The sequence below is a fragment of the Macaca thibetana genome, chromosome 12 (genome assembly GCF_024542745.1).
Source record: "Macaca thibetana thibetana isolate TM-01 chromosome 12, ASM2454274v1, whole genome shotgun sequence".
Classification (NCBI taxonomy): domain Eukaryota; kingdom Metazoa; phylum Chordata; class Mammalia; order Primates; family Cercopithecidae; genus Macaca; species Macaca thibetana.
This window is the reverse complement of record NC_065589.1, coordinates 108469943-108485065: the sequence shown is the minus strand read 5'-3', so window position 1 is coordinate 108485065 and position 15123 is coordinate 108469943. Positions and strand designations below refer to the sequence as shown.

The window sequence follows — 15123 nt, the reverse complement described above, 5'->3', positions numbered from 1 at the left end:
AATTCATTACCCATTTATGATTTTTAAGAAAACAAAACTCAGCAACTAAGAATAGAAAAGAACTTCCTCAATCTGATAGAGGGTGTCATAAAAAAATCATAGCTACCCCCATAAATAATGGTGAAATACTAAACACCTTCTCTCTAAGATGGGGAGAGAGGCAAAGACGTCCACTCTCACGCCTTCCAATCAACATTGCACTGGCACTCTTACCCAGTACAAGAACACAACAAAAAGTTAAAAGGCATACATATTGGTGAAAGAAGTAAATAGTGTCTTTGGCAGATGACATAATTGTTTATGTAATAAATTTTAAGGACTCTACAAAGCAATTACTGGAAATAATAAGTAGCTTTAACAAGATTGCAGGACATAAAGGCAGTATTTTAAAAATCAGTTGTATTTTTATATACTAACAGCAAGCAATTACAAATTAAACTTTTAAACAATTCAATTTATAATAGTGTTTGAAAAACTAAAATACTCAGAAATAAACTGAACAAATGATGTGTAAGACCTCTACACTGAAAACTATAAAATGTTGCTAAGAGCAATTTTTAAAAATCTAAATAAATGGAAAGTTCTATCATGTTTATGGATCAGAGAACTCTATAACGTTAAGATATCAATTCTCCTTACATTTATCTATAGAGTCAATGTAATCCACGCTAAATATAAAAATCTAAAATGTATACAGATACACAAAGGACTAGAAGAGCCAAAATAATCTTGAAAAAGAAAAGTAAGTTAAAAACTTGCATTAACTGACCTCAAGGGTTACTACAGAACAACAGCAATCAAGACAGTGTGATATTGTCATAAGGAAAGACAAATAAATTAATGGAATAAACTAGAGAATCCAGAAATAGATCCTTTTTTTTTTTTTTTTTTTTTTTTTTTTTTTTTTTTTTGAGACAGGGTCTCACTCTGTCACCCAGGCTGGAGTGCAGTGGCACAATCTCGGATCACTGCAACCTGTGCCTCCCAGGTTCAAGAGATTCTCCTGCCTCAGCCTCCCAAGTAGCTGGGATTACAGGCACACACCACCATACCTGGCTAATTTTTGTATTTTGGGTAGAGACGGGGTTTCACCATGTTGCCTAGGCTGGTCTTGAATTCCTGGCCTCGAGTTATCCTCCCACCTTGGCCTCCCAAAGTGCTGGGATTACAGTCATGAGCCACCGTGCATAGCCCAGAAATATATTCATCCGTATATGATCAATTTATTTTTGACAAAGGCACAAAAGTAATTACATGGGGAAAGGAAAACCTTTTCACAAATAGTGCTGAAGCAAGAATCCATCATATGGCGGGGGAAATGAACCCGGACCCTACCTCATACCAGCCATACACAAAACTTAATTTGAGCAGGATTATACAACTAAACAAAAAAGCTAAAACAATAAAGCTTCAAGAAGAAAATATAGAAGAATATCTTTTCAAGCTAGAAGCAGGCAAAAATTTCTTGGACAAGACACAGAAAGCAATAACCATAAAGAAGAATTTGACAAATTAGACTTCATCAGATTAAACACTTTAGCTCATCATAAGACAACATTAATAATATGAATAAGTAAGCCATAGAATAGTGGAAAATATTCATAAAGCATATACATGACAAAGGACTTATATCCAAAATATATAAAGAACTACTAAAACTCATGATGAAAAGTCCAACAATCCTATTTAAAAGTAGGCAAAAGGCTTAAACGGCCACTCCCCAAAAGACAATAACAACTAGCCAATAAACATATTTAAAGGTGCTCAACATCATTAATTCATCAGAAAAATGCAATTTAAACTATGATGAGAAAACACTGCACATTCACTGAATAGCCAAAAACAAAAAAGACTGAAAACTCCACTATGAGCAAGGATGTAAAACAACTAGATTTTCACACGTTGTTAGTAGAATACACTTCTATCCTATGACCGAACAGTTTTACTCCTAGGTATTTACCTAAGAGAACGGAAAATACATATCTACACACACAAAAATACAACTTGTATAAAAACGTTCTTGGCAGTTTTATTCCAAATAGCCAAAAGCTGGAAAAAGTGTTCAAGGTCCATCCACAGAAGCATGGATAAACAAATTACCATATATTTGACACAATGGAATACTACTCAGCAAAAAACAACAACAAAACAGAAAAGAAAAAGAATAATTTGCTGATATACACTACAACATAGATAACTCTTACAAAAGGCTGAATGAATGAAGCTGGATACCAGAGAGTGTATACTATATGACTCCATTCATATGAAGTTCTTGAAGCGGCAAAACCAGTCTATGATGAAAAAAAAGGACAAGTTATTACCTTTATTGGGAGAACTGAGAGGAGAGAATGACCAAGAAGGAGCATAAGGGAGCTTTGTGGGGTGACGCAAATGTGTTGTATTTTGATAGGGATGTGGGCAATGACAGTGTATTCATTTGTCAAAAATCAGCAAATTCATCACTCAAGAATTTGTATTTTACTCTATGTAACTATTACTTTTTAAAAAGACATTGAATGCTAGCTAGTAGATTTGCTTTTTGCAGTGGTGTGGGTTAACAATTCTGAAAATACTTCATCCTAGGCTCATGCAAATGAAGAAACAACATGAGTAAAATGGCAGGTGTCTCACTGTTGGATAAGGTAATTAGAAATATGAAGAGTAGGAAGAAGATGAGAAGGTACCCTGTAGTGTTTGGATTGGAAATGGATATATTGGTATAACACATGGTTTTTAATAGAGAAAGATATGGAAATAAAGATGTGTGTGTGTGGCGGGTATTTCCATATCAGTAGCAGTTATCACTTAAAGCACCCAGATCTTGGTTTCTAGTTACCATTTTCCATCAAAGGAAGCTAGTCAGATTGGAGAAAAGGCTGTTTCCAAGACAGAGAAAGTACAAAGTAAGCTAGAACAACATTTTGTACCTGAAAGTAAGGAAGTACAGTCAGCCCTCTGTATCCACAGGTTCCAAATCCACAGATTCAACCAACTGAATTGACCAACAGGTCAAAAATAGTTTTAAAGATAAAATAAACATAACACAGTAACAAATACAAATATAAAGAATAATACAGTATAACAATCGTTTACGTAGCAAAACTGTATTAGGTAATGTAAGTAAAGAGATGATTTAAAGTATGCAGGAAGATGTGCATAGGTTATATACAAATACTACATCATTTTATATAAAGGACTTGAGCATCTGAAGACTTTGGTCTTGAGGGATAACTGTACTCAAAGAATAGTGGGGAAATAGCATAAGGATACAGGAGTCAACTTGAAGAGATGATTCACATTGAGCAAATCTGAGATGATCTGGCTATCAAAATAAACAGTGATAATAATGGATTATAACCACTCGGATACAATTAAGTCCATGAGTCCAAAATGATATAAATAAAAAGAATGAAAATATTAATAAATAGGTGACCATATATATTTAATTTATATAAATTAACGTGTTCATATATATGAAGAAATCTCTTCTTTATAATGAATATAGAAAGAACAATACTTAGGAAAGTATTACTGAATGATAACACCAGTGGATGAAAGTTGGAAAAGGAACAAGATATTTACATGATCTCAAAGTAGCTCCCCACAAATTGCTTATTAATCATGAAGAGAAAAAACAGTGATTTCACATTAGAGAAACCCAGCAAACACCAACTTAACTAAACAATCAAAATTACCAATACTAAGACAAACTGATATCATATGCCCTGATATAAAGCACTGAATAAGACTCAATATTACTTCTGTAGTATTCCTATCCCAAATGTGTAATTTGTATACAATCACAAGGAAACATCAGACAAACACAAACTGAGGACATTCTATAAAATAACTAATCTGCAATCTTCAAAAATATCCCAGATGAAGAGTGACAAAAAAGGCCAACTGATCCAAATTAAAGGAAACTTCAGAGACATGACAACTAAATTTAATATGTGATCATCAATTAGATCTTTGACTAAGAACAATAATTAGCTATAAATCACATTATTGGGACAATTGACAAAATTCGAATATGAACTATGGATAATGAAATAACACTGTTATCAATGTTAAATTTCCTGATTTTGAGAAGTATACTGTGGTCATATAAAAAGTATCCCTTTTTTTAGGAAATAAACACTACTTTATTTAGGAGTAAGGAGCCATGATGTCTCCAACTGACATACAGCTCAAAGAAGTGTGTATATATACATAAGCATCTATGAGAAAATGATAAAGCAAAGAAGGCAAGGTATAAACAATTGGTAAATCTGGGTGAAGGTTATATGGAAGGTTCTTGAATTTTCTTGCAACATTTCTGTCAGTTTGAAATTTTGCCAAAATAAAAAAAAAAAATCCACCATATTCATTAATCAGTTAGTGAATAAAAAATAGGAGTTCAGACTAGTAAGGAAACCATAAAATATTTGTCTAACTGTTCATGTTCTTTGCTCAATTTTTAATGGGGTTATTTGTGTGGTGCTTTTTGCTGAGTTCTTTGAGCTCCTGATAAATTATAGATATTAATACCCTGTGTCAGGTATATGGTTTTCAAATATTTTCTCCCATACTGCAGGTTGTCTGTTCACTCTGGTAATTATTTCTTTTGCTCTGCAGAAGCTATTTAGTGAATTAAGTTCCATTTGTCTATTTTTGTTTTTGTTGCTTGTGCCTTTGAGGTCGTAGTCATGAATTATTTGCCAGACCAATGCCCAGGAGAGTTTTCCCTAAGTTTTCTCCTAGTATTTTTATATTTTCAGGTCTTGCATTTAAATTTTTAATCCATCTTCAGTTGATTTTTATATATGGTAAGAGATAAGGGTCCAAGTTCATTATTTTGCATGTGGCAATCCAATTTTCTCATTTATTGAAAAGGGTATCCTTTCCCTAGTGTATGTTTTTGTCAACTTTGTCAAAGTTCATGAATAGACACTTCAAAAGAAGACACACAAATGGCCAACAAACTATGAAAAAATGTTTAATATCACTGATCATCTGTAAAACGCAAATTAAAACTACAATGAGATATCATCATACACCAGTATGAATGGCTATTATTAAAAAGTCAAAAATAACATATTGGTGAGGAAATGCAAAGAAAATGCTTATACACTGTTGGTGGGAATGTAAATTAGTACAACCTCTATGGAAAACAGTATGGAAATTTCACAAAAAACTAAAAACAAAACTATGATTCAATCCAGAATCCCACTGCTGGGCATCTACCCAAAGGAAAAGAAATCATAATATCAAAAAGATACCTACACTTGTATGTTTATAACAGCACTATTCACAATAGCAAAGAAATGGAATTCACTGATGGACCTTCCTAAGGGTCCATCAGTGAATGACTGGATTAAGAAACTGTCATATATATGCACAATGGAATATTATTCAGCCATAAAAAAGTATGAAATCATGTCTTTTGTAGCAACATGGATGGAACCAGAGGCCATTATCTTAAGTGAAATAACTCAGAAACAGAAAGTCAAATACCGCATGCTCTTACTTACAAGTGGGACTTAAATAATGTGTATGCACAGACATCAAGTATGGAAAAATAGACATTGGAGACTTGGACGGGTGGGAGGGTGGATGGGGGTGGGGATGAGAAATTACTTAATGAGCGCTATGTACATCATTAAGGTGATGGTTACACACTAAAAGCCCAGACTTCACCATTATGTAATATCTCCATATAACAAAACTGCACTTGTACCCCTTAAATTTATATTTTTAAAAATCTGGTATAACTGGAAAACAGTGTGACTCATTTAGGGCTCCAGCAGAAAATAAGATGACATACATGAATTGGGAAAACTAAACTAATAAAGGGAAATTAATAAAGGGATTATTAACAAAGTTGTGAAAAGCTCCATTACTATTCCAGGCCACAACTTGAAGCAAGAGAGGCTCTGTAAAAAGGGCCTGTGCTGAAGTCTTAGGTTTCTATTGCTGTGAAAGAAGGAGGGAAGGAAGGAAGGAAAGGAAGGAAGGAAGGAAAAGAAGGAAGGAAGGAAGGAAGGAAGGAAGGAAGGAAGGAAGGAAGGAAGGAAGGAAGGAAGGAAGGAAGGAAGGAAGGAAGAAAGGCGGGCCTGTGGACAGGAGCTGAGACTTCTAGTTGACTCCATGGAAGACACTAAGTAATTAAGTACTTTCCTTTCATTCTACAATCTCCTGTCTGTGTTGCTCATTAACCAAATCCATCTGGAAGCCCAGGGTCAAGGGAGTCCATTGTATACTTCATACAAGTCAGTCTCCAGGGGACAAGTAGGAGTGAAGAAGGATGGAAAGTGGATCTGGAAGAGCAAGCAGCAGATATCCAGAATGAAGGTGGATCAGGGTAGGGGAGAGGCCAAAAGAGCAAAAGCAAGAATGAGAGTCACAGAGAGAATAGGAATGAACATGATGTTGAGTAAATACTTAGATGACAACTTCAATATTAGGATAACATGCTGAGTTTTAATTGCCTGTGAGGCAGCCAAGTGTGGCTATCCAGCAGGCAGTCACATACCAGGGCTTGAAGCTTAGGATGAGACTGACTGCCCAAGCAGCACAAATAGAGTGACAATGACAGAGAAGAAGTAAGTACTTAACACATAGATTTGCATTTTTCACCACCCATTTACTTTTAATCAAATGCGTTTGATTTTTTTCTCTATCACTCACTGAAATTGCATTTAATAAAGCTGCCAAATCCAATAGACACTATCTAGTCCTTATCTTTGTCATCCTCTTGTCTCTTGTGAATCATTACCTATTAAATAGTTTTCCTTCCAATATATCTCACTGCATTTTTTTTTTTTTTTTTTTTTTTTTTGGAGATAGGGCCTCGCTCTGTCACTCAGGTTGGAGTGTAGTGGTGCATAACCATAGCTCACTGCAGCCTCTATCTCCCAGGCTCATGCAATCCTTCCACCTCAGCCTCCCAAGTAGCTAGGACTACAGGTGTGTGCCACCACACTGCGATAATTTGTTTTACTAAGGTCTCACTATGTTGCCGAGGCTGTTCTTGAACTCCTGAGCTCAAGTGATCCTCCTGTCTTGACCTCCTAAAGCGCTAGGATTACAGGTGTGACCCACTGTGCTGGCTACATTTTTTAAAAAATATTACTTCTTTCTAGTTCTCTTTCCACCTCCCTGCCTCTCTCTGCCTCTTTTGTAGGTATTTTCCCTCTGTCCTCCATTTCCACAATCACTCCACCCACCATGTCAATGATTCCTATGATTCTATCCTTAGCCCTCCTAATAAACCACAGAGGCCAGAAGTCAGTGGAAGACAAATTTTAAGTATGGAAGGAAGGAAGGAAGGAAGGAAGGAAGGAAGGAAGGAAGGAAGGAAGGAAGGAAGGAAGGAAGGGAGGAGGGAGGGAGGGAGGGAGGGAAGGAGGGAGGGAAGGAGGGAAGGAGGGAGGGAAGGAGGGAGGGAGGGAGGGAGGAGGGAGGGAGGGAGGGAGGGAAGGGAAAGAAACATGCTGTAACCCTATATGTGAGAACTCTATTATTTCAAGCAAAACTATCCTTTAAGAATGAAGGAGAAATTAAGACATTTCTAGATGAACAAAAACTGAGCTAATTCATCATTAGTAGACCTGCCATACAAGAAATGCCAAAGGGAGTTCTTTAGGCTAAAATGGAAGGACACTAGACAGAAGTCACAAGGAAAATTAGAAAATATTACATATGAATACAAAAACACAACATTCTAAAACTCACGGAATGCAGCTAGAAGTAGTACTTAAGTGAAAAATTTATAGCTGTAAATGCCTATATTAAAAAAGAAGAAAGACCTTAATTCGGTGGCCTAGGACTTGGCCTTGAGAGGTAGAAAAAGCAGAGAAAACTAAATCCCAAGCAAGCAGAAGGAAAAAATAAATAAATATTAGAGCAGATATAAAAGAAATCGATTATAGAAAAACAGGGAAAATCAGTAAAACCAAAATTTGGTTCTTTGAAAAAATCTACAAAATCAGCAAACCTTTAGCTAGACTGACCAACAAAAATAAAGAAAAAAGATTCAAATTACTAATACTAAAATCACAAATGAAACAGGATGGCAGTACTACAGAATTTACAGAAATAAAAAGAATTATAAGTAAAAATCTGAGCAACTAAATGCCAACAAATGAAATAAACTAAATGAAATTATGAAATTCCTAGAAAGACTACCAAAACTGGCTCAAGAAGAAACAGAAAGTTTAACAGGCCTATAATAAGTAAAGATATTGAATTAATAAATTTTCAAACTTCCCACAAAGAAAAGCTGATGACCAGATGGCTTCGCTGGTGAATTCTATGAAAAATGTAAAAAAGAATTAAAACAAATTCTTTACCAATGCTTTATAAAAGAGCTCAGTAAACAAGGAGTGGAAGGGAACATCCTAAACCTAATAAAAGGCATCATGAAAAAAACCCACAACTAACATGACACTTAATACTGATAGACTGAAAGGCTCTATTCTCATCACTTCTATTCAACATTGTACTGGAGGCTCTAGTCAAGGCAATTAGGCAAGAAAAACAAAAGGCATCTAGATTGGAAGAGAAGAAACAAAATTATCTCTACTTGCAGATGACATGGCCTTGTATATAGAAAATCCTAAAGAATCCACAAAGAAACTATCAGGGCCAATAGATGCAGCAAGCTTAGAGAGTACAAAATAAATAAAAAATTAATTATATTTCTATTTACTAGCAATGAATAATCCATAAATGAAATTGAGGACACAATTCCATTTATAATGGCATCAGCAAGAAAAACACTTGTGAAAAATATAACCTAAAAAGGCACAAAACATATACCCTGCTGCAATTCAAGCATGTTGGGAGGCCGAGGTGGGCGGATCACGAGGTCAGGACATTGAGACCATTCTGGCTAACATGGGGAAATGCTGTCTCTACTAAAAATACGAAAAATTAGCCGGGTATGGCGGCACGCACCTGTAGTCCCAGCTATAAGGAGGCTGAGGCAGGAGAATCGCTTGAACCTGGGAGGTGGAGGCTGCAATGAGCCAAGATCACACCACTGCACTCCAGCCTGGGGGACAGAGCATGACTCCATCTCAGAAAAAAAAAAAAAAAAAATATATATACCCTGTAAGCTACAAAACATTGTTGAAGAAAATTAAAGAAGACCTAAATGAGAAGACAGTCCATGTTCATTGATTCAAAAACTTACTATTGCTAACTGGCAATACTCCCCAAATTGATCTATAGATTCAATGCAATCACTATCAAAATTCCAGAGGTCTTTTTTTTTTTGCAAAAATTGATAAGCTGATCCAAAAATTTGTATGAAAATGAAAGGGGACCAGGCACAGTAGCTCGTGCCTGTAATCTCAGTACTTTGGGAGGCCAAGGCATTTTCCCTCTGTCCTCCATTTCTGCAATCACTCCACCCACCATGTTGATGATTCCTATGATTCTATCCTTAGCCCTCCTCATAAGGAGGCCAGAAGTCAGTGGAAGACAAATTTAAAGTACAGAAGGAAGGAAGGAAGGAAGGAAGGAAGGAAGGAAGGAAGGAAGGAAGGAAGGAAGGAAGGAAGGAAGGAAGGACAGACAAATGCGGCCAGGAGTTTGAGGTCAGGAGTTTGAGACCAGCCTGGCCAACACAGCAAAACCCTGTCTCTACTAAAAATAGAAAAAGTAGCCTGGCGTGATGGCACACACCTGTGATCCCAGCTACTTGGGAGGCTGAGGCAGGAGAATTGCCTGAACCCGGGAGGCAGAGGTTGCAGTGAGCCAGGATTGCACCATTGCACTCCAGCCTGGGTGACAAGAGTAAAACTCCATCTCAAAAAAGAAAATGCAAGGGATCCAGAAGAGCCAAACAATCCAGAAAAAGAACAAAATTGGCACAGTCACATTCCCAACTTCAAAACTTCCTACACAACTACAGTAATCAAGCCTGTGTGGGATTAGCCTAAAGACAGATATAAAGATCAAGTGACTTTCAACAAGGATGCCAATACAATTCAGTGTGATAAAGAATAGTCTTTTCAACATATCGTAGTGATATCCACATGTAAAAAAATAAATAAGTATAGTTGGACTCCTTCTTTACACCATGCAAATTAACTCAAAATGGATCAAAGACTTAAACTGAAGAACTAAAACCACAAACTCTTAGAAGAAACCATAGGTGTTAATCTTTGTGACTTTGGATTAGGCAATAGTTTCTTTGCTATGACACCAAAAGAACAAGCATCCAAAGAAAATAATAGATAAAGAAGACTTCATCAAAATTTAAAACTTTTGTGCTTCAAAGACAATACCAAGGAAGTAAAAAAGACAACTCACAGTATGGAGAAAATATTTGCAAATCATATATCTATAAGGCTCTAGTATTCAGAACACACAAAGATCTCTTATAACTCAATGATAAAAAGATAACAAAATGGGCATGAATGTACACAAGGGATCTTAATAGACATTTCTTCAAAGAAGAAATACAAATAACCAATAAGCACATGAAAAGATGTTCAACATAATTACTTATTAGAGAAATACAAATAAAAACTACAGTGAGATACCACCTCATATCTACTGAGATGGCCATAATAAAAAAGATGAATAATAATCAATGCTGGCGAGAATCTGGAGAAACTGGAACCCTCATACATGCTGGTGGGAATGTAGAAAGCTGCAGTCACGGTAGAAAATAGTTTCTCAAAATGTTAAACATGGACTTACCATATGCGCCAACACTTCCACTCTTAGGTACGTATTGATTCAAGCAGCAACATGGATGAAACTTGAAAACATTAAACTAAATGAAAGAAGGCTATATATTATGTGATGCCATTTATGTGAAATGTACAAAATAAGCAATTCTGGAGACACAGAGGGTAAATTAGTGTTTTCCAAGGGCTGGAGGGAAAAGAGAATGGGGAGTCACTGCTAATGGGTATAGGATTTATTTTGGAGGTGATAAAAATCTGTGGTTATATAAGATGAATAAAATATTTTTAAAATATTCTATAATTAGTGAAAATGATTACACAAACTTATGAATATACTAAAACCCATTGAATTATATACTTTAAAGGGGGTGAATTTTATGGTATGTGAATTATATCTCAAAAAAAAGAAAAGGGGATCTTCTGACCCCCAAGCCCTAGTCCTCTTCCATGGAGGCAATTAATGTTACTTGTTTCTTAGATACCATCCCTGAAATAGACTGTATATATACCAACGTATATTTGTGGGTCTATAGGTCCCTTATTGAAAACAGAAATATAAGCATAGCAGACACATTGTTCTAGACTCTTTTTTCCTCTTTATAACTTCAAGATCATTCTTTACACTGCAACTTGGAGATTATTCCATTTCAGCATATGTAAGTATTCTTTATTCATTTTTATTTGGGGATATTCTATAATTTAGTTGGCTAGTCTTTTGCTGTTCCAAATAACGTTGCAATTAATTTCTTTGTATATCTTTCTAGCACAAGTGTATGAGTGGAATACATTTTGAGAAGTAAAATTTCTGGTTTGAAATTTTTTTATTTTATTTTGATAACTTGCCATTATTGATGTACTAATGTCTTTCTCACTTGATTATGAGTTCCTTGAAAAAAGGGACCATGTCTGTTTTGTTGACCAGGGTACATCTAGATTACAGCACACTGTCTGACATACTGCTTAATATATTTGTAGATTGACAAGCCTATGTGTTTTATTGTATAAAGTGTCAAACGGAAATGCAAAGCTATACTGCTCAAAAACTTACGATCTAGTTTATAGGAATTGTTTACAGGAATTGATCTAGAGATAGAGGATTTTCTTTTTCTTTTTTTTTTTTTTTTTTTTTTACTTTTTATCTAGTTATTTGATTTTTATTTTTCCTTTCCTACTCTGTTAATAGTATGTTTTGGAAAATTGTGGAATCAATTGCAATGTATCATTCTAAGAAAGACAGAATCCCTTAATCTCATCTGAATATATATACATATATTTTAATAAATATCTATTTCTTATATTTCAGTATTCTATATTTCAGTTATTAAAAAGAGAGAATGGGGTTGATTTGCAACAAAGAGACCTAATAGTGACATCTGCTGGAAAAAAAAAGTCAGAATAAAATTTGAACCATTAAATCTTTTTAAAATTTTAGACCAGTTTTATTTTTCTATTAATCAGGAAGAAATGTGTTATTTTATGACAGGAATGTTTGTAATAAGTAAATATAATTGTTTAGGGGAGGCTCTTTTATGTTCTACAAAATTACAGGAAATAATATATTTTCTTTTTTTAGGATAAAGTCATTTTGGGAACCGATTACCCCTTTCCATTAGGTGAGCTGGAACCTGGGAAACTAATAGAGTCCATGGAAGAATTTGATGAAGAAACAAAGGTATAATGTCATTTACTTCACGGTTTTATTACTGACTTTTCCTGCTCTGAGTTTGGTTTCAGAGCACTTTGATACATGAAAACAAAGAACAGAGAAACCATTACACTGAATTCCCTAAAATATTCTCTATCTCCATAAATAGCTAAACTATTAAAGGACAAAAAAAAATGACAAAGCTGAAAGTCAGCCTAGTACAACTAAATTCATAAACCCAAGAAATTGTATAGAAGCATATGATAATAAAATATCCCTGCATGTTAGATGGATCATAAGAAAAATGTATAAATTTTTTCTATATTATTTCTGTTACAAATCTACCAATCTCAAAAGTTGTAAGAACTCTAGTTGTAATGAAATAGTAATTCATTAGATAATGAAACTAAAGTCTCAATTAAAAGGACCCAAGGAATCAGATCCTTCAAGTAACTGGACTTCTTTTTTTTTCTTTTTTTTACCAGCGTTTGACTTTTAAGGCAGGTAGATGATACTAATATGTGCTATAATGCTACTATTACCTAGTCTACCCCTTAGACTCCTAAACCAAGATGAGTTTAAAATAAAATGCAGTGTCTTCAGGTTCCCTCTCCTTTGCCACTCCTTCCACACCCCCATCCTCCAAAAAAATAAGTCCTTCCTAAGACCTTCACTGCCCACCACTCCCAGAGGTCACAGATGGCCAAAAATAACAGCACGAGACTATATAAACTCTTAATAAATCTTACAAAAGTCTTAGTTGTAATCCTTTTGCATAATTCTTGTCTTTCTTCTAAACTAGAATCCAAGTTACCTTGAACTCTCTCTCCCTTAATCATTAAAGATACTGTTCATCAAATCTTCTCAATAGGCTTAAAGCACATTAACAGATGCCAAGAAGAATTCATTCTTCAGTATACTAGTTACAAGTTATTAACTAGGAAACCTCAGACTATTTTACACAGAAAGTGTCCCCTTTGGCATTAAAAGTCTTGAACTGACTTACCGAATATTGTTAAATATTTACCTGCTTCCTTCCTAAAGTAGGAAGCTGTCGTAAAGACATTTTTGATCTTTTTTTTTTAAACAAGAAAGGTTGAAAATGAAAAACTTTCTATTAACCAAAATTAAACAGAAACCAGATGACCCCAAATATCCTGATTAAAAATTTAATGGAATAATAGTAATTATTACTACATGCCTTTTATTGTTTATTCTTATCACTTTCAAGTTTATCACTTTCAAGTTTTTTTTTATAATCTTGCATAAGAAAAAGTGATTGCTTATCACTTTCAAGCTTTTTTTAATAATCTTGCATAAGAAAAAGTGATTGCTTATCACTTTCAAGTTTTTTTAATAATCTTGCATACAGGCTTTATACTGACACACATTCACAATGACATTCTGTACAAGGTTACTCATTGTAACACTGTAATACTGAAAACAATCTTTAAGGGAATAGTTAAATAAATCTTAATATATCCACACAATGGAAATTACGCCACTATAAATAAATTAGAAATCAATTTCCAAGATATATTAAATTTTTAAAAGCAAGGTACAAAACAATTTGTGTAGTATACTTTCATTTGTAGATTGAATATATCTTTTGTGAAAAAGAATCTTTATATGCCTGGATATAAGTATTTGTTTATGCAGTATAAACATAAAATATCTCTGGAACATAAACAAGAAACTGATAACTCTGGGAAGAAAAAGGTATTTGGATGGCAGTAGTGGAATGAAGTATCTATCCATTTTATACATTTTGAATTTCGAACCATGCGAAGGTAAATACCACTAAAGAAATTTAAAATAAAATACATAAATTCATTTGATAAGTACAACAACATTGGAAGGTACAGCAGTCCCCCCCTTATCCTCAGTTTTGCCTTCTACAGTTTCTCTTACCCCAGTCAACCACAGTCCAAAAATATTAAATGGAAAATTCCAGAAATAAACAATTCATAAGTTTTAAATTGCATGCAATTCTGAGTAGCATGGTGTAAGCTTACACACTGTCCTGCTCTCTCCAGCCCAAGATGTGAATCATCCCTTTGTCCAGTGTCTCCATGCTGTATCCACTCCCTCCCCATTAGTCACTTAGTAGCTATCTTGGTGATCAGATGGACTGTCGCCATATTATCATGCTTGTGCTCAACTCACCCTTATTTTACTTAGTAATGGCCCCAAAGCACAAGAGTAGTAATGCTGGCAATTCAGATGTGCCCAAGAGAAGCTGTAAAGTGCTTCCTTTAAGTGAAAAGGCGAAAGTTCTCAACTTAATAAGAAAAGAAAGAAAAATTATATGTTGAGGTTGCTGAGATCTTACTTTGTAAGAATGCATCTTCTATCTATGAAACTGTGAAGAAGGAAAAAGAAATTTGTGCACAGTATATATAGGATTTTACATAGCATCCACAGAGGGTCTTGGAACATATCCTTCATAGATAAGGGGGGGACTGCTGTATACAGGTAGATGCATTCTACCATGAAGATATAGAGAAAGAAAACAAGACTTGGGAGTTGAGTGACTTGCCAAAGGCAATATAACTGGTAGGTTATAGCAAATTGATGCAATCCCAAATCCCTTGACTCGAGGAGCAGATCTCCATCCAACACTCTAAAGGATACATGGTACTAAGCTATCTTAAAAGATAAAGCATATGGTTCCTCCTAGCCACAATAGTCACTTCTGAAATGTTCCTCTAGAGGAGGATGGCCTATGTATGCATTGGGGAAGAACCCTAAGAGGTCCAGCCTCAAATCACCCACTTTTCAAGACTGTGTAAG

The 15123-nt window shown here is 34.9% G+C and overlaps 2 protein-coding genes and 1 long non-coding RNA gene across 7 annotated transcripts in view; 2 read left to right on the top strand and 1 right to left on the bottom strand.

Moving 5' to 3' along the window:
• The window catches only part of RAB3GAP1 (RAB3 GTPase activating protein catalytic subunit 1), a 1043110-nt gene that overhangs the window by 747427 nt on the left and 280560 nt on the right, over positions 1 to 15123 (top strand). The gene's annotated exons all lie outside the window — the stretch shown is intronic.
• Positions 1 to 15123, bottom strand: part of LOC126932261 (uncharacterized) — a 52460-nt gene that overhangs the window by 19449 nt on the left and 17888 nt on the right. The window lies entirely within an intron of this gene.
• ACMSD (aminocarboxymuconate semialdehyde decarboxylase) overlaps positions 1 to 15123 on the top strand; it is a 64356-nt gene that overhangs the window by 48266 nt on the left and 967 nt on the right. For all 5 annotated transcript variants that reach the window (XM_050751000.1, XM_050750996.1, XM_050750995.1 and 2 more), the window contains one exon: positions 12259 to 12357. In XM_050751000.1, coding sequence (XP_050606957.1) covers positions 12259 to 12357 — 99 coding nt within the window. The remainder of the gene's footprint in view (positions 1 to 12258; positions 12358 to 15123) is intronic.